General features: G+C 35.3%; 2 protein-coding genes across 2 annotated transcripts; one reads left to right on the forward strand and one right to left on the reverse strand.

Annotated features, from left to right (window-relative positions):
* Positions 1-3,146: 3,146 nt before the first annotated feature.
* Positions 3,147-6,681, forward strand: LOC126626219 (spermidine synthase 1-like). The gene is made up of 9 exons (XM_050295459.1): positions 3,147-3,731; positions 3,992-4,068; positions 4,867-4,989; positions 5,115-5,219; positions 5,297-5,369; positions 5,609-5,680; positions 5,775-5,976; positions 6,075-6,201; positions 6,317-6,681. The coding sequence occupies exons 1-9, from the start codon at positions 3,494-3,496 to the stop codon at positions 6,380-6,382; spliced, it is 1,083 nt and encodes a 360-aa protein (XP_050151416.1). The 5' UTR covers positions 3,147-3,493; the 3' UTR covers positions 6,383-6,681.
* A 1,971-nt stretch (positions 6,682-8,652) lies between these two features.
* On the reverse strand, positions 8,653-10,750 carry LOC126626220 (uncharacterized). The gene is made up of 4 exons (XM_050295460.1): positions 10,287-10,750; positions 9,705-9,785; positions 9,232-9,371; positions 8,653-9,134 (listed from the first exon to the last, which is right to left on the reverse strand). The coding sequence occupies exons 1-4, from the start codon at positions 10,593-10,595 to the stop codon at positions 8,885-8,887; spliced, it is 780 nt and encodes a 259-aa protein (XP_050151417.1). The 5' UTR covers positions 10,596-10,750; the 3' UTR covers positions 8,653-8,884.
* Positions 10,751-20,526: the final 9,776 nt, after the last annotated feature.

A 20,526-nucleotide genomic window follows, 5' to 3' on the forward strand; every position in this document is an offset into this window, starting at 1 on the left:
TAAGTGGTAGTTTTCTGTTCCCTTCTCTTGTCGCCATTTTACGATGATCCACCTTCTCGGTGGATTGCCATTACTTGACTTTGAAATGGTGGATCGCCATTACTTGACTTTGAAATGGTCTTCCTTGGCTCTGAAATGGCCATTATTTTAAGACCACAAAAATGAAACATGTCTAAATTTTGGAAACCGCACTTTGTAAATGTATGGAATTGCAATCTTAACTGGGGTAGCAAAACCTTTTGTTGTTGGGAACTTTAACGAAAAGCACCCGACACTGTTCACTTTAACGAAAAACCACATTTTTACACTAAAAAGTCAATTATGGTACTATTCACTTTACCCTTTATTTTGTCCTTATCATTAAAACTCAAAGTTTTCAAGCCCTTTTCATTAGTTTTCCTTTTGTTTTATTGTTGCTTTCCAGTCTAACCACACTTTGCTAGACGAAGTAGCAATTTGCCCTGTCAATGCTCCAGAGTCCAAATAACTCGACTTTCGTTTATGGAACTACTCTTTTCCATGGATTAGTTTCATCCAAGTGAGCTTATCCCCGTGCTTTATTTTTCTTTTCCATTTTTATATGCAGTCAAACAGTGATCGTGTTTTGTAGTCAAAACCCTTGACAGGAGAACCCAGGTTTGCTCCTTAACTTATATCCCTTAGTTGATCGTTTGAGGATCAACTCCTACAGGCCATCTCAGTTGCTCAAAGAGGGTTTTGAGCTTGTCAATAGGTACTAACTACTAACTAATTCATGTTGCAGAATTTAGTTGCATGCTGACTGTTAAAAAATGTATAACTTCTATAATGAGTTCATGTTGATAAATGTTGAGACACTCAGTAAATCAGAGTGTTCCCTGGAGAGGCTAATGCTTGTCTAAGTATTTCGAAATTGTCGTTGGTGTAGGATTGCTTGAAGAATTCAAAGAAAATGTGTATAGCGTACGTAGAAAATGTGGGGTGTATGTAAAAAATGTAAGGTGTATGTTAAGATTGTAAGGTGCGAGGGTATTATGAACAATTATGTGGGGTGTTTTAAGATAATTTTTAATTGAAAAAGTAATTGTGGGATGAATTATGTATGTGAGATGTATTCAACAATATGTAGGGTATTAATATAACAAGCCCCTTTAAAAATTGAATTCAAAAAGTGAAAACTGAGAACACAATGGTTATCAAACGGTTTCTAAAACATCTCCAATGAAAGATGCAAAATACTTTGAAATGAGATTTCATTTTTTGTAGGCCTAAAAGATCTTCAACGAGAGAGATGTAAAATACCTATCGGCTAAATGATGTAAATAAAAATAAAAATATACGTTTTTTTATACATCTTTTAGATGCGGATCTCGTCAATTAAGGAGAGGAAAACAAGTATCACATTACTAGCTAGTTGTACACTTGTAGTTTTAATTTCTAACTACTGTATCAGTCGATAATTAATTTCAGTGTGGTGATTGGCTTCTTGCTTTGCTTAACGGAGGGGCCACTGGTGGATTTCGGAAATCCTGTCCACCCAATAGAGACCCCAACAATAGTTTGTGGTTGCAGAAGAGCCCTTGAAATTTTACAACACAGAGGCACCCGAATCAAATTCTAATTAATTAAATGGAACTTAACCTCTATCCTCTCTTTGTTCTCTCTCAATATCTGCCGACACCAATTGGTCAGGTACTCATGTCTGCATTTTGTTTGCCATCTTTTGTAAATAAGTGATTAATGGGAACGGATCCCCTCCTGAGCAAATTACACGGACCGTTGGATTTTGATCAAACGGTTACAATTATTATAACTTTTAGAATGACCTCATGTTTGTAGCTGTTGGATCACAATTCAACTGCCTGTGTAATTTGCTCAGAAGACTCTGCGTCCTAAGCTGAGGAGGGGATCCGTTCCCGTGATTAATGGGTCTAAAGTCAATGGAGTTGTACACCCAGCAGTTGACACAACACAAGTGAACATTCAAGAAGAAGACGGTGGACAATATCGATCGTTATTAGAATATTTTTTTCCATATATACATACCACCACCACCCCAACAAAATCTATCCAAACACACCAAACCAAACATCACGATTATGTGTATTAATTTTATATAAATGCAAACTATATATATGGTTGTGTTCCATAATTTTCTCGTTGAAATGTCTTGTCAATATCATGCAATTGCTTTGCTTTAAACATGGAAATGACAACTTACCCAATATTGTTTCAGATATACGTACATCGTTGAAAATTTGACCAAGAAAAATATGTACATCGTGGAAAGTTTTCTTAAATCTGCTATTACTATAGATAGAAATTAAAATTGTGTCTATCCAATTTTGGACTAATTAAGTCGTGTATTACTTGCCTGTTTAAAATAAGCCATGTATAAGCTTTGAAAGGTTGTTTGATATTTATAATAGACATAAACCTCATAAAAAACATGATCTTTGTACGTATCAAAATTCCATCAAAAGATTTTTCATGTCTGATAGTTAGAGTTTTTTGCACTGTCCATGGGAGCTATCCCAACATCCGCCAGTAGAATGAAGAGTGTGAGTAAGCTAGTTAAAGAACATCGTCTGTATCCAAAAGAAGTCTTCCCGTTTATTTTGGTTATTCTTCTCCCATTTCTGAGGGAGAAAGGGGGACCTTTGGCGGTTAAAGTGATGGAAGTTTATATTTTGCTTATACCAGTTTCATGCAGTACTACGTGCATATTCATTTTGATAAAGCAGCCCCAAATAAACGAGAGATTTTTCAGTATGATCGGAATACGGGATGGTACATCACGTATCACTATGCAGATAATGGAATATGTGTGTTAAAAAGTAAAATTTCTCACCCCTTATATAAAAACACGTGGTGTACCATTCGTGTTCCGGTCACGTAAAACATTTCTCCAAATAAACGTCCGAAATCAGTTGAACCCAATTAAAAACCAATACCCTCATCACACTAAAGATTAGGTTAAACAAAAATAAGTGACAACTAATGACTGATATAACTGTAATGACACATGACATTATTCTGGTGCAATAGTTTGTTAATATAGTTGTAGTTGTTAGAACGGTATTGTAGTAATTGTCACATGTAATGTTGGCCATATAAGGAATTGACAGCCTTCAGTATAGCAAAAGGTTGTAATACATTCAATTGAAATAAAAATAGCTACTCTCTCTTCTTCTCTGATTTCTTCGCTTTCAAGCTTTATCTTTAACTGTCAATAACAATGTGATGCGTATTTAACGCGTGTCAATTAGGTTGCAATCATACACACAACTTGGCTAGGGCCATGCATTTATCAATCTGTAGGGGCCTGTTTATTGCCCCAGGAAATACTGTAGCGTACAACAAAGGACCTGGTTAGCTAATAGCCACAAAGAGGCATGCTTGTGTGTGTCTGTGTGTCTGTGTGTCTCTGTCTGTGTGTCTGTGTGTGTATATCTGTGTGTATATATAAACACAGAGCCATACTAGGATCATATGTAGCTGGAAACCGATAATCATGGCTGAGAAGAACGGTAGTGTTACTGGTTTTGCAGGTTTTGTTGACGAAGACCTTGTGGAGGATGTTGAAATAATGAGTGCAGCTGCAAATGGTCATCAAAATGGTAATACTGAGATGGGATTGGTCTTTGATAATAATGGAAAGGAGAAGGCAGAGGCCATACCTAGTAGTGTTGCATTTACTAAGGCATTTACTAAGGCAGGATGGTATGCTGATGTTTCCACAGATGGACCTGGTAATTAAGCATTGATCAATCTCCGTTCGAGTTAAATAGTGCTATCCACACACTCATTTTTACTTTTCACACATCCCTTTTAATTTTGACCGTCGGATCGAATAAATTGAAGATCAATGGCCAAAGATTGATAAGAATGTGTGAAAGATAAAAATGTTGTGAATAACACTTTACTAAATATATATGTTTGCATGCGACATTATATGCCAACTAATTGAGATTTGATTTTGGTCATTTTGGTCCACATATATACGGTGCAGGGAAGGCACATTTATATAAGATGGAGAAAACCTTATTTCATGGGAAGTCAGAGTTTCAAGATCTTTTTGTTTTTCAGGTAATTATTTAAAGTTCGTTTGATAATTATTTTATTTTTATTTTTCAAATTTAATTTCACTTTTTTTCAAATGTAAAAATGAAAACTCATTTAGTTTCAATTTTTAAAAAGCGGAAAATCAAAAATTAAAAACTGAAAACCAAAAAATGAAAACTACTTTTTTTGAGTTTTTAAATTTTAGCTTTCATTTTTTAGTTTTTATTTTTTTGGAAAATGAAAGTAATTACCAGTTTTTAAAAAAATAAAAACCCGTTTGGTAACTATTTTTAATTAAAAAAAACTGAAAACTACTTTCTTCAATTTTTAAAATTTGTTTTTGAGTTTTCATTTCTTTTGAAAACTAAAAGTAGATACCAAACGGATTTTCAATTTAAAAAATAAAATAAAAACCCGTTTGGTAACTATTTTCAATTTAAAAAAAATCAAAATGTGAAAACTACTTTCTTGAGTTTTCAAATTTTGCTTTTATTTTTCACTCTTTGCTTTTCAATTTGAAAACTGAAAGTAGTTACCAAACGGGTTTTCACTTTTTTGTTTACAAAAAATGAAAACTGAGAACTATAAACAAAATGGTTATCAAACAGCCTGTTAACTAAAAAAAAAAATTTATGGAGAAGTTTTTAGTTGTACATATGCATTATTAATTTATGTGTTATAATATCATGTTAATATTTCATGGTCTGATTTAGTTCAAAAAATGGATACACATTATTAAAACTACAACATGAGTAAATTAATAATATCACCTCCCTCATGTACAAATGTTTTTTTTCTGTTGTTTCATTAATTTGGTTACAGTCATCAGAGCATGGCAATGTAGCCATCTTGGATGGTTTTCTTCAACTCACAGAGAGGGATGAATTTGCTTACCAGGAAATGCTCTCTCACCTCCCACTTTGCTCTATCCCAAACCCAAGGAAGGTTAACTCATCTCTTCATCTAGTGCTCTCTCTCATAGTCACCCATCATCCTGCAAAACAAGCATACTAAAACTAACCTGTTTGATCATTTTTTATCCAATACTGTTTTGGTTAATTTTTCCTCAGGTCTTGCTTGTTGGAGGCGGAGATGGAGGCATTTTGAGGGAAATATCGCGTCATTCTTCTGTTGAAGAAATCGATATATGCGAAATTGACACAATGGTGATAGATGTGAGCAAGCTTTCTTTAAACTTCTTGTATATATGTTGTACACATCCCTCCTTGGATAAATTTTCGTGGTATTTCAGGTTTATAAGCGTTTTTTTCCGGACATAGCTGTGGGATATAAGGATCCCAGAGTGCAAGTACGCATAGACGATGGTATGGTATAACTTTAGAAGAAGTGAAACTTGCTTTCAATGTGGATGTCATTGTGGCTATATCCCAATCCAATATAGCATTTTTCCTTTTCCACATTGCATTATAATTTGATTCGGTTACTGTGATAGTGATATTCCGTTGCGTAAAAGTCCTCCTTTGCAAGACATTGCTTTTGGCCTACTGATAAGTCTCTTTTACTTCATTTATTTGTGCCTTACTATTTTTTAACAAACATGCAGGAGTTGCATTCATGAAGTCAGTTCCTCAAGGCACATATGATGCAATTATAATTGATGCATTCCAGGGCATGGGTATTTTTTTTTTCTCATTATTAAACTTACATCACGTTCTAAACATCCAACTTCCAGATCCTCATAGCAATATACGTACTGAAATCCCTTACAGGTGCTACAGCACAAGAACTTTCTGATAAGGACTTCCTGGAATCAGTTGCAAGGGCTCTTCGCCCCGGCGGTGTGCTGTCTACCCCGGCGGACAGCTTCTGGAGCAAAGACTTTGTTAACTTTGCCGATACCGTAGCAAACTGCCACAAAATATTCAAGGGCTCCGTCAACTATGCCTGGACAACAGTTCCTGCATATACAAGGCAAGAGGTCCTTTTGCATTTTATTAACTCTCTTATTAATATTATATTTGGTATTTGCTAATGCAGTACTAAATAGGCTTGTGAATCTCTGCTCTTAGTGGGATCATTGGGTTCATGCTTTGCTCGAAGGAAGGACCAACCGTGGACTTTAAACACCCTATAAATCCATTAAATCAAGAGAACTATGGCGTGGCAAAGGGACCTCCCAAGTTCTACAACTCAGAGGTACTACTTATTTAACTTCTTCTTCTCAGAACGATTAATTTGAGCCTATTCTCTCTGTTTGGATGCTTATTTGGGTTCCGAATGGATTCACTTTCCTCTGGTTTCAATCTTTCAGATCCACACTGCTGCGTTTCGACTGCCATCTTTCGCAGAAAAGGTTATCGGTTTCCAGATGTCATGAACATCTTTATGAAGTTCTTCGTTGCTATGTTTTTTGTACAAATTTTTTTTTTTAGTAACTTAAGGTATTGAGACTTTAAAACTATTAATAATTTAGAGAAGGGGAAAGTTTCGAACCCAAAATGTATGGGTGGAAACTCAACACCTTATCTACTAAGATATTAGACCGCATGTTATGTTCAAGCATATAAGTTCGTTGCTGTGTTGTAAACGAACTGTTTTCTAAGTTGGTTCCATTTGGGACATGATCTCAAAAGGGCAACGTGATGAACTGTTGAAATGGAGTTTCAATTCCCTTCAGTATCATCTTTACTTCTATTTGAGAAATTGGTTGAAGTGAAGATTTTTAGAAAGTGTTGCTTCATTGACACTACACATTTTGTTGACCACACTTTACATAAAAACTAAATTTTAAATAAGGAAAATTAATGAAAATGAATTGACTTTTTAGTGTAAAAATGTGGTTTTTCGTTAAAGTGAACCGTACCGAGAGTTTTTCATTAAAATTTCCTATTAAATAACTTATATTCCCTAATATGAAATAATTTAGACCATTTTGTTGACTACACTTTACATAAAAACTAAAATTTAAATAACTTATATTCCCTAATGTGAAATAATTTAGACCCCTAAAACGTAAAATTCTAAATACATTCCAATTCATTTTTAATTTTGGATCATATGCATCCAAAGAATTTTATTTCTTCAAGTTCTCAAACCACTCCCACCTAGAGATGGCAATTCAACCCGTTAAACCTAATAACCGTCCGAATAGGACGGATTTGAGGATGAAAATTCGGATATTTTCGGATATGAGAAAAAACCATGAATATTATTCGTTACGATTTTGGATATGGTTATAGGGTCCATCCTAGAGTCCGTCCCGGATAATATATAATATAAAATATATGATTTATATGTATATTCACAAGTATTGAAATTATTTGATAAATTGCTTCGTCTATAGTGGCTGTTGTATTTGCTTTTGCCATCCCTTTCCTTTTTTCACCAATTTGCCTTATTTGCTATCATATTTGGCTTATCATGAACACCTCAAGAAAATATTTGTTTTTGTCTTTAATGATTTGGGTAACTCCGCTTGTGTAAGTTTATCTTACATTGCCGATCCTAAGCCCGGATAAATGAGGAGGGGGAGGGCGTCAGGTAGTCGATAGCCGGCACTTCTAGGTTACGTCGAATCCTTATGAAAATGAATCCAGAATAGCCGACCCCACTTAGTGGGAAAAAGCTTTGTTGTTGTTGTTTGTCTTTAATGATTCGGGTGTGGATATTTAATGACAGAATTAGTATTAAATTATAATGTGCAAGTTGAACGAATAATTTTTTCACATTAACGAAGATATATATAACCGTTTACCAATGAAAAATCTGTTCAATGGGTATAATTATAATCCCTGATGGTTAATTTGCAAATATGGATATGGTTCGTTTTCATGATTATAGGAATGGATATGACATTTTCGTTTCCAATCCAAACTGTTGCCATCCTTATTTCCACCTTCCTTTGTTAAACAAAACCCTAACAATTAAACGCACAAACACACCAATGAAAAAAAACAAAACCCTAACAATTAAAAGCACAAACACACCAATGAAAAAAAAAAAAAAAAATCTTATTTTGACAAATTAAACATAAAATCGTCTATTTGGAGGCTACACGTAATGGTTGGGAAACCCTAGACCCCAATTCAGATTTTAGGTACGTTCCTAGTTCTCAACCGATTGGGTATATTTCGGAGGATACCTACCAAAATATTGAATCATTTCATTAGTTATGTAATTTTTCGTTATGACTGGAACACATGTGGTACACCATGTGTTTTTATGTAAGTGGTGAGAAATTTTAATTTTTAAGTTATTAGCTTTTTAACACACATATCCCACCATTTGTATAATGATACGTGATGTACCATCTCGTGTTCCGATCACCCTGAAAAATCTCTCTTAGGTTTGAGCTCGGTAGAGATATGCAGAGAGCGTGAGGTGCGAGGATAGTTAGGTTAAGATGGCTTTATTAAGATACTTTCCTCTGTTTTAGCTCTTGCAGATGCACACCGCTGCGTCGTCTGTCGCGAGGAAGGATTTCGGTTCCAAGATGTGATGAAAACAAACTGTGGTTTCAACTGGTTCTGCTTTGGACATGATCTCAACAGGATCTTTACTACTATTTTAACCAAATATTCAAAAACTGAATCCTCATTCCTTCAACAAACATTCTCAATGCAATAACCTCACAACAAAAGAAGCATATATCAGAATTCGAACTTCATTACGGGGCTTACAAGGTACAAATAGGAGTCCGTAACCTCTTCAAAACCGTATAGGTGTAGAAAATACCTAAAACCGAAGGTACGTGTTACATAGCAAAACCAACCGCCGTGGAAAGACCTGAGAATTTTTCTTCCAAACATAATTTAAGCTCTCGTCGTGACCATATTCGACAACAAAAGTGGGATTTTCTATTTGTAAATGTAACTGGTGTTTATGGTGGGATTTGCTCTGCTTCAAGATCTCTTGGGTGCATGGACAAAATGCACAGAAGGTGAGGGAGAAAGAAATATTTCGCTAGAAACACGAGAACCCCATAATCAGCCTCTTCGCCAACTGCTGGCCGGCGTGGATTTACCCAGAATATTTGGCTTGCACACCATAAGCTGTACAGGAGTGCTACGATAGCAATTAGAATCGCTGATTGTATCGATTGTTTGGTAATAGACCTGTGAGGCCTAACTCTGCAAGCCAAAACAAGTGATCAACATATACGTCAAGGGCCTGTGGCGAGCTAGGGAAAGAGGAACCAAATGTATGTGGAGTGCCTCAAATAAATACCTGTTGATGTATACAAAGCCGCCAATTAAGATGATGCATAAAATGCCAACTACAACAACAGCATCTGGATTAACCGGTGCTCGACCCTCCCACCAACCAGTGCTCAAAATCCATGTATACTCTGATGAATGCCCATTCTCCTGTACATTTGGAAGGACATACAAGATGTAAAACTGTAAACAGACAAAAAAGGAAGTAGAAAACATGAATTTATGCTCCGTGACTGAATTACATGTGGATCGATGAGCCTCAAAGTTCTTGCACATAGGCGCTATTAAACCTTAGACTCCATTGATACATATTCGATGTCAAATTATGACTCTAAATCATATTACAACCTTTTCTCCTATGTCAAATTAAAACGTGAACCCTCCGAAACACAAGTCATTGGTTCTTCTTCATAGAACAAACAATCGATAAAGAATTGAATTAGGATCTTCGAGCAGAAGAGCTGATCGACGTCTCAATATTACCTCGAACAAGTGATCAAGGAAGAAGTGTGAAAAAGAACCAGCTGACACCAGCAAGAAGCATTGCTTCTTAGTAAGGGGCACCTGTAACATAAAAACACAAGAAATGACAGACGTATTCACTACTTGTGTTGTAATTAATGATCAAAACAAAGATTCTGGTTCTGCAATTTTCCAACAAAATCTTACAATTAAGAGCAACCTTAAATAATGCAACATTAAACAACCCAAACAAATCTCACTTAATAAATACAACCTCATTCCCATTTCCCAGTATCAAGCATATGATTCACATGAGGCTAATGTTCATTAATTTGATCAAGTAAATCACACAATTCAGATCATATGCAGAAATCCTACTTTGATTTTCTCCTAAGATCTGCACAGCCAAAAATAGAAACCCCAAATCTTAAGACTGACAACTAAAGTCCGAAAATAGAAACCCCAAATCTTAAAACTGACAACTAAAGTCCGAAAATAGAAACCCAAGAGATCCAAGATTCAAAATTTGTTTCCATTTTCTCACAGTTCCCCAGCTCCAACAACCAAAAATAGAAACCCCAAATCTGAAAAACGACAACTCACCCCAGAAAACGAATCAAGCACCCGCCTTTGAAGCAAAACTCCAGAAACCCAGGAGTAGAGAAAACAGAGAGGAAGACCCAGGAGGAGGAAATAGAAGATGGGATCGTGGACGAAGTCGGCGAGCTCGGAGCCGAAGCCGAAGCCGAAGACGGAGTCGAGCCACTCGGAGAAGGAGCCGATGTCGGGGCCGAAGAAGGCGTTGACCGTGTAGAAGAGGGTGTGGTGGGGGCTGAACCTGCCGCCGCTGAGGGTGGTCAGAGCCAGGCCCGAACCCATGGCGTACATGAGGTGCGGACCAGGGCCCGGCATGGCTGCACCTGCTCCCACCTGGGTTTTGGCCCGGGGGTGGGGGTGGTCAGATTTAAGAGCTTGAGTTTTTGTTGTTTGTTACAAATTAGGATCTGCCATTGTATGATGTCAGCTGGAAAGCTTGACGGGCAATTACAGTTTGAGTGTCGAGTTTCATTAAATTCAAGCGCTGATTAAGTAATGAGAGACAGTTAATCTCGTTAGGATTATGTTGGAATATGTGTTTTTGGGCTTATGTCATGTGCTTTTGTTATCTTGGGCTTTTGGCCATCTTTTGATTATTTGGTTTAGATTGTACTCTACTAAGCTATAGAAATTTTGTAAATGAAACTGGTCAATTTCTTAATATTAATTTGAAGATTACTTTTACAAAAAACAAAATTCTAACCAGATATCGTTTAATCATCTAAATGTATCAGATAAATAGACAGTTTATCATAACAAATGTATCAGTGCTCTTGAATTAATCTGGAATAAATTAAACGTGGAACGAATTCTTGGTGGGTGCTTATCAACCTAACGACATGAATGGAAGGGTCATGTGGTCTAAACATTCTTGGATAGGTTTTGAATAATTTCACACGTCTTCTTCTATATCGGGCAGGGTCTAAGAACAAGGCCTAAGGGACGAGGCCTATCCAGCTCATGGGCCGGTTCAGGCCCTCCCTATTTCAAATGGCGCCGGATAAGCCCGGTCTTAAGACTTGGCCGGGCCAGCCACAACTCGAAAAATAAGGTTGGGCTCAGACCGGCCCATCGGGCCTCGTCCCTTTTTACAGGCCTATACGTTACTAAGCATTTGAGGTAATCTTTCGGAAATGCCCTTAAAGTTGGGTTTCTATGCAGGTCAGAAGCTGTGGGCTCATCTAGCCCAATTCTTTGACTTTATCCAGATCAAGCCCAATACCTAAGCCGAAAAAAGGTCCAAGCAATTTTCTCCAGAATGTTGGTCTCCACTCTCTTAATCTTTAACAATACTTAATACTTAACATGTTTAAAATGTCGATATGGTTGTCATTTCACACTACAATCTAGTGATATTCCTCTTCACTTGTAAATCAGAAGTCTTAGATTTGCCAAAGACGAACTTGAATCACATTATTGCTAACTCATTATAAAATTAAGTCAACTCTCTCTTTAATGTAGATAATATCAAGGAATATATCGATATCAACAGTTAGACGATAATTACGTTGAATACATGTAACCAGTTCTAAAATTAAAAGTCAATCTAATAATTCAACCCATTAAATTTGTTAAAAAAAAAATCAACGGATAAGTTCTAAGACGCAATATCTTCTTCTTTGATCTCGTTTGATTTTTCCAATTTCTCACCAACTTGCTTATACTTGGTAGGAAAAATCCCCGACCTCAAATGACGTCATCACTTCTCATTTAGCCAGAGTTGGGCGACGTCAGCTGGAAGGAAAGAACGGATAAGAACCGAATGGTGCCATCGGACACGGGTAATTGGTGGGACCCGCCGGCTTGTCAACTTTTTGGTCTTTTTAACGGATAAGGACTCTCTCTCTCTCTCTCTCTCTCTCTCTCTCTCTCTCCAGTCTGTGTGTGCATGCAATTGCGAATTTCGAATCGGCGACTCTTCTCCCCACGCATTCGCCTCCTCCGCCCGCGACACGGCACGAGACTAATCAAATACATGTGGCTGGCCCACCACAGACCATCGGATAACGTCGGCCCCACCTTTTCCCATGTCTTAAATGCAACAATATTATTTTATTTTTCTATTTTTCTATTTTTATATTTTCGCCTTTTCCCTTTTTTTAATTCTCCGCCGGGAAATGGTATAATTGTTTACAGAAGTAAAGGTGCGTTGTTCTTTTATTTCATGTAATTCCCTTCCTAATCCGAATATTCCGATTGTCGACCATGGTGATGGCCACGTGGAGGGGTCGGATATACTCCCCAAATTTTTAATTCTCTCTTTATATAATTATGATACGACATGAGGTAACAATATATTTTTATCACATCAAAATAAAGTGATAGATTCAAAAAGTCATGGAAATTAATAAAGCAAGTATTTGCCGTGTTTTTAAGTAAAAAACTGGTGACGTGGTGTTGTGAGAGTAAACCGTTGTTTCAACAAAAAATAGCGTCCAAGTGTTTTGGTAAACTTTTACGTAAAGTTGCTGTTAATTTGTTAAATGACTAACAAATAATATGATATTTAATGTGATATAATAATTGTCAAAGAGAATAATACAGGGCAAAGATCAAAATTTTGTGAAACATGCAAGGATATACTTGTCATTTGAAAATCTCATTAAATGGGCACTGTTCATTGTGCTTTTAAAAGAAAACACTTTTTTAAAAGCATATAAACTCTGCTTCTGCTTTTCTATGTTTTTCTACTTTTATTTACAACATTTAAAAAAAAAACATTTTTTTGTTTTACTAAACACATTGAAATGTTTGAAATTTTTAAAAGTACCACAGTACATAACCAGTTGTAAATCTAATGGGAGCACGTTATCTTGCCGCACAAAGGAAAATAAAGACGTTTACAGATGTGAAGGACCTTACACTACCGAATGGGAAAGCATTACATCCAGCTGGCAGGGTACAAATATTCACAACCATATATCCACACGATTTAATTCCAAAAATGTAGCACATACGGAGATTTGTAAGAGGTGGTGGGGTCCTCCCCCCCCCACATGCCAGAAGAAAAATAAAATCTTAGTACCATCATAACGTGGGCCCCGAGGAGGACCGACCAACCACGAGGAAACAAGTGTGATCACGTGGATAAATGTCCATTGTCAAAGGGAAGCCGGAGGGAATTGGTCACCGAGTGTGAAAGGCGCTTACGAGGATTGGAACAAGTTGGCATGCGGGACTGGATTGGAAGAAAAGAAAATGCTGCCGTGCTGGAAAAGAAGAAGGGTTGGGAAATGGGAATTAGGGATGGGATATGATAACTTGGAATGGAAGAGGGTCTTGAGCTCAAGATGGGGATTCTCCTAATCAGCCTATCTGAATCGTTCAAATTTAATATAACGGTTGTAATTATTATAATTTAGAAGACCTTCTATTTAGAATCATTAGATTAAATTTAAACGGTCTAAATAAGCTTGTCAGGATGATCTCTATCCTGAGCTCAGGAGAGGATCTCCTTCCGGATAACATAGGATGAGGAGGTTAATCGTCATAGGCTGTGACGAGGGCGGGGAGAGGCGGGGAGAGAGAGAGATCCTTGTCTCCTAGATTTTATCGGCTTTGAATTTCGTGACACCAGGAGGGACTTATGCTTGCTCATCATTACATCTATATGCCAAGTTGCCTTCTCCTTAACGTTAGGTGTTTATAATTAGATTGAATTAGATAAATACAACCTATTATAATAAGTTTTAGAACTATTACAGGATGGTTCAATAGTTGAAGATAAATTTCAGACTCGTATTTCACATAATACATCTTGAGTTTGATTCTTGGCGTTGGTGAATCACATCATGGTGGTCAGATGAAGGCTAAAATGATTTTGTGAGTCATTCTGATCCCAAGAAAGGTGGATTGCAATGGCAAAATCACCTGCTGATCCCCTTTTAAAAAAAAATTATAAGTTTTAGTAGTGAGTAATTATTTTTTACATCCAACATAGACAAAGTTTTTTCTTTTCTTCTTTGAAACATACGAAATATAATGAGTTATTCAATCCAATCTTATATACAATGAATTTTGATGCAAACTTTTGTGTATCTAAGTTGGTTATGCTTTCTGGTCATCAATTTCACTCAAGTTCGAATCGTCATTTCAATGGCTTCTATTAAACTAGAATGTTGCTTGAATCAAAATAGAAAACATAAAGTTTCATCGTAAACGTAGTTGATTATCATGTTTGATCCGAGATTAAACTTACTAACAAATAAGCAATCACGCAAGAAAATACTGAAGAAAAATAATTGCAACTCAAATGGTTATTAGCGTTTATCATGCCGTTGAGTTCTTGTATTCATTTGAGGAGGCCAAACCTACTTAGACTTTGTCTACCACCAAATTGGAAACATATGCATATGATGTTCAATTAATCTAAAGTCAAGTTTGCCTCCTTTGGTCTCTTGTTAAGCCAGACAGATAATTGACTAATTAAGGTTCGTTTGCTTTGCCTCTATAGTCTTCATCAATTAGGTATCCGTTTATTGCATTTGTTTGAAATTTATGCCAACTTGTCGTCATGTGGCCAAAAATCTATTTTATAAGATATTGGAGTTTACATGAAACTATGAAAGATCACTTTCAAGAGATTTTTCAGTATGTCGAGAACACGATTTGGTATACCAAGTGCAATAATACACATTGTTGGAATCTTGAAAAAAAAATGTTTCCAACCAATATACTATGACAATTGTTGTACTCGGGCGTGTTCATGGCAGCCTGAAATTTTTTTCCACATTTACCTTTGAAAAGTTGGTGAAATAGTCGCATGTTTTGTAACTATTTCATCTTTCTCTAGAAGTCGATTTTTCAATTTTAGTTTCTAATAATTCTAGAGACACCAATTCATGTATTTTTTAAATCTCAACTAATCTAAATGTTTAAGGTTGATATTCCTCATTTCATTTTAATGAATATCGTACATTTTTCTCAAAAATTCCCCCAATTTAGCTAATATTGTCATTTTGTGTGACCTTATTGCAGTTTCATGCATCAATTTGCTTGATATTTTTTAATACAATATAATAAAACAAGCCGTAAAATTAAACTAAGTCACACAATAAGTAAAAAATAATTAACTGTTAAACCCATCATTACAAGAGTCGAATAAAATAAATCTTTCACTTACGAGCGAGCGATAAACCGTGAGTTAATTGACAAAAATTATTATTCAACTTTGAATGCAACCTTTATTAACTGACTCAAAGTTGAAAAATTCAAGGGGCTTTTAGATTTTAGGACCTAAATAAGATTACTTTTAGATTATAACCTGCATGGTTTTCTCTATCCAATTTAAATCCCTATTTTAAAATCTTAATGCCATGTCATATTTAATTGCCTTTATCACGTATACTATTTACAAACTTGCCATCCACATATTCAATTAATAATTAAGGCTAAAAATTGGAAATTGACTTTCACACTCAAATCTCCCATTTATACACTTAAATCAAAATTCTAAAATTTTAAAATTTTTGGAAAGTACTAATAGGTGCAAGAAAATAAATGAAATTTTTTATATTGATTAATTGTGAACATAACAGTGAAAGATATGACAAAAATACATTAAAAAAGAAAAGCAAAACATCATCACTAACACAATTCCCATCTCCATAAGAAAAAAGAAGAACACCCATAAAAAATTTAAGTACATTAACAAAGTGCTATACATGGGTACGGAAGTATAAGTGCAAAGGCATAGGTACGGAAGTATAAGTGCATAGGCGTAGGTACGGAAGTATAAGCGTATAAGTGCATAGGCATAGGTACGGAAGTATAAGTGCATAGGCATAGGTACGGAAGTATAAGTGCATAGGCATAGGTACAGAATATAAGGGCATAAACATAGGTACGGAAGTATAAATGCATAGACATAGGTACGGAAGTATAAGGGCATAAACATAGGTACGTAATTTCGGTATGCAAACTTTACTCCATGTATCTTCATATCAGTACACAAATCATAGATTTAAAAATACGTACTTGTCAATCTCCATAGACAAAAAATTATCATACACGAATAAACACAATTCATAAGTAAAAAATAGATTTGCTAGCCTTAGCTTTTCCATAATGCAAGAAACATACGAATCATGAGAATATACAATTGAGAGAGATAAGAGATAATATAAAGGAGAAGTGTGTATGTGAGTTGGACATGTTCCTCTTCATAAATAAGACCTGATTGTGCAACCCGTATAGACATTTAGTAAAAATATTTGTTTTTATTGATTTCAAAATAAACATGAAAGCTCAAAGGCCTAATAGTCAATATTTATTAGCTAAATCATAGGAAAAGGGCGATTTAGGAACAAACAAAAATAATTCTTTTAATTAATTGACTATTTAACTCCTATATGGAAAGTTGCTGAGTTGAATATAAAGTCAAAGGATCAAAATTAAATATTAGATCTTACACTTGGTTTTTTTTAAAATTGAATTTTGTGAAAGGATGTTAATCTAGTTTTCTAAAAATTCAAATCATAAATATGAAACCAAAAAATGATTTAAACCACAAGGGACCAACCTTTTAATTTGGCATGAGTTTTTTGGGCGGTGTCACGAGTTTTGATTTCTAGAAATCGCTGCCGTTGACCAAACGGAATCGTTTGCATGAAGGGTTCAACAAATGACGCACCGACCTCCACGCGCGTGAAGATTTGCCACGGCTTTCACTTAGGCGGTAAGTGAAAAGGGTAAAAACATAACGGATCGAAATGTGAAAAAGTTAATAAGCCAAACAAAACTATCTTTATCCAAATGGGCGACACCGTGACAGAAGGGAAGTTTCGTGGTCGAGCAGCCGCGTTTACTGCCCATCTCCCCATAAGTAATTTGGTAAATGTATTTTTTTATATAATGATATTGTTGAAGAATAGGGTCTCGTACGGTCATACATATGACATATACTATTAATATATTGGAGTTTTCACATTTGATATTACCGATATCTTTTGTGATATAATAATTTAACATCTAGAAATAGGTGGTTAAGTTGACATTATTGGTGATATGGCGGAGGACTTGCTTGGGCTTATAAATTTTATCATGGTATGATATCAGAGCAAACTATTTTTTCAACATGTTCTCAACCTGGTTTACTTAACTCGAATTTACCAACTTAAGTTGGGCTTTCAAAAAGTTGCACTGGCTCCGGCTTAAAGATGTTAAATGACTAGGCCCTTGAAAAGTTGTGTTGGTTCTAGTCCTGAATGATGATCAGGCTCTCGAAAGTTGCATTGGCACCAATTCAATTACTTCACATGTTCCTGATGTTGGAATTGATTTACCTTGTGATCTTGTGTGGTTCACTCATGAGGAGACGTGTTGGAGAATAAGATCTCACATTGGTTATCTGAAAAAATAATATACAATTAATAGACTAGAATTTTCACCTCTAATATCATCGACATCATTTGTGATCAAGCTCAACACCTAGTTATAGGTGATTAAGTTAGGACAATATTAGTATTAATAATGGTGAACAAACATAGACGTATAAAATTTACCAAATATAATTATATTAACAAAATAATAAATTGATATACCGTTATACCGTGATATTCACTACGACCTTTCATTCTACATTTGGGTCGCAGTTCATTTCAATTCTTTACCATTTTACCCAATTGCTATACTTTCATATTAAGTTATTAACTATTGCATCACGACCAAAAGAACAGTGTTAGCAGTGGCATACGCATGCATTGCGATGGATAGACGTTTAAGTGTGCGTTGTGTTTATTTGGCACTGGTGTAAGTTAGTAATGCAAATGTAGTAGATACGACTATTTGGCACATGAATAAGCAATTGTTGCTCAAGAATTCTTTGCCACAAGATAAATAAGATGCTTTGCAATCGTTCCTTGAAAAAAGAGAGAAAAAATTCATGTGAAAACACAGAGAAATTTTTAATTGTGACGGAAACACGGATGATACACCACGTGTTTCTATGTAAGTGGTGAACTTTTTTAATTTTTAATTTTTAAGTTATTAACTTTTTAACACACATATCCCACCATTTATATGGAGACACGTGGTGTACCACCTAGTGTGACAGTCACACTGAAAAATCTCTCAAAAACACATAATACACTTGCTTCTCAAGGTAATGGGATAATACTTTTTTTTTTTAATTTAAAAAGGGGGATAACTGGTGGCAAGCTATGGCTATCCATCCTTTTTGGGGGTAATAAGATAATACTTTTATGAGCCTTAGTTCATATATTTTTTATCTTTCATCTCACATGTATCTTTGTAAAGCGTTGTAAGGCCATCTCTAACTGAATGAGGGCCAAATGGCCATATTTAGCCCTATAGTTCTGCAAGAAATTATATTTTAGTGAACAATGTCAGACCATATTTTATACTATCTCCAACTGAGATGGCCAAACGACCATAGGCCAAACATAACCCTTTCACAAAAAACCCATCTCCAACCGAGGGGGCCAATGGGCCATAGGTCAAACATAATTAATATATATTTTATTATTTTAATTGAATTAATATGATGAATTAAATTAAACTACCATATTAAAATAAGGTTTTCGGACATATTTTGAGTATCACTTGTCGCAAAATGAAATAGGATTTCTTATCTTTATATAATCTCAATAATTTTTCTCAGATAGGCCATTTGGAAATTTTTGAAAAAATTAAAAGAAAGATTATTGGAAGAGGTAAGAGAATAGAATGTGAAGAATTGAAATAAAATGAGGTAAGATAGTATGGAGTGGTGAAAATTATGTGAGAAATGATGTAGGAATGACTTATGTATTTATAGGAAATGGTGTAGGAATGTCTTAGGTATTCGTCCAAAAAATAAAATCAAATTCCAACTGCTACCTGACGTTATACTGACGTCAAGTTACCGTTGGAGTGCAGTGGGCTAGGCTCATCAGGCTGGCTGGCTGGCTTGAAATGGCCAACCCGTTGGCCCACAAACCCTTTAGTCTAGCCCTCGGTTAGAGACGAATTTTTTGTCATTTCAAGCTATTTTTAGTCATATGATCATTTGGCCAGATCGGTTGGAGATGACCTAAGTACACATGTAGATAATATTTAGATACTTAAGAAATTTTTAAAATTTTACTTTTATTCAATCGAAGCAATCATATTGGTGGGAGAATTGAATTTGGGATTACAGGTTAAAAGTTATTGGCAGATTTAGACAATGAGAACAATTTGCCACGAAAAGAATAAATCATATAACTACAAATAGGAGATATTCAATACCACAAAGATATCATGGCCGATCTTGGGTTTTTTAGTGCCCACAACGAATGCTCAAAATGTGTTTTTTGACAATGACAATACACGAAGATATATTAGAAAAATATTTAAAAAGAGCTTGAACTCATTCGAAACTACGCCCTCACATTATATTATATTACTTGAAGAAAAGAACATACAATATATACTGGGATATGCTATCTATACACTTTATTTTACTTCTCACATACTCTTTGATAATTTCTGTCTGTTGATTTTCTTTAATTTATCTGATCCAACGGCGGAAAATTAAAAAGGTATGTGAGAAGTAAAATGGGGTGTATGGATATCACATCCCTATATACTTCTTGAAGAAAAAACATACTTGGCGGAAAATGATAATCTCTGGATCCACTTGGGGGGATTCTAGGGATTCTCATATACTAGCCGTTCATCGTATATTATGCCGTCAGTTTTCGTCAAGTATTATTTGTGTTTAATTTTAAATAAAAAATTAAATAATTTTTGACCGTACGATACACGATGAATGGTTAAAATACAAAAATTCTTAAAATTCCCACAATTTGAATCGGATGGGATCCAAATCCTGCCTGGGTGGACGACTGGAGTGGACGGATGGGACGTCGAAATCATGCCGTGCAGCTTGGGAAATTGCTTCGAAATTCAGGTTTATAGGTATAACAGTATACTTCTAAAAGAACAGATTAATGATCCCTTTAATTAATTAATTAATTAAAGTCTTAAGGCTTGGTTTTTGGAGCTGATTTATGGTTCCTTTAAATCTTTAATTAATTAATTAAAATGACGAACAGAAGCCAGAAGGCCATAGCACTCAAATTTTTTTATTTTACATTCTTCATAGGTGTATTTTTTTTAATTATAAAAAGTTTAGTGTGAAAAATAAGATTTTTAGAGTGTCAATAACAATTTTCATATTTATATATGTGGAAAAATTTTTTGGTGCCCTTTTTATTTTGAGCCATGGATTCGACTCTGTTAGTGGGTAATGCTAGAGAGATTA

Source organism: Malus sylvestris, chromosome 6, assembly GCF_916048215.2.
Source record: "Malus sylvestris chromosome 6, drMalSylv7.2, whole genome shotgun sequence".
NCBI lineage: Eukaryota > Viridiplantae > Streptophyta > Magnoliopsida > Rosales > Rosaceae > Malus > Malus sylvestris.

Excerpts from the sequence above, each read along its gene's own strand:
- LOC126626219 (XM_050295459.1), top strand. The coding sequence starts at position 3,494 with ATGGCTGAGAAGAACGGTAGTGTTACTGGTTTTGCAGGTTTTGTTGAC. Across the intron at positions 4,990-5,114 it reads CTATCCCAAACCCAAGGAAG|GTCTTGCTTGTTGGAGGCGG; the intron begins GTTAACTCATCT and ends ATTTTTCCTCAG. Across the intron at positions 5,681-5,774 it reads TGATGCATTCCAGGGCATGG|GTGCTACAGCACAAGAACTT; the intron begins GTATTTTTTTTT and ends AATCCCTTACAG.
- LOC126626220 (XM_050295460.1), bottom strand. The coding sequence starts at position 10,595 with ATGCCGGGCCCTGGTCCGCACCTCATGTACGCCATGGGTTCGGGCCTG. Across the intron at positions 9,372-9,704 it reads TCCTTGATCACTTGTTCGAG|GAGAATGGGCATTCATCAGA; the intron begins GTAATATTGAGA and ends CCAAATGTACAG. Across the intron at positions 9,135-9,231 it reads GGCTTTGTATACATCAACAG|AGTTAGGCCTCACAGGTCTA; the intron begins GTATTTATTTGA and ends TTTGGCTTGCAG.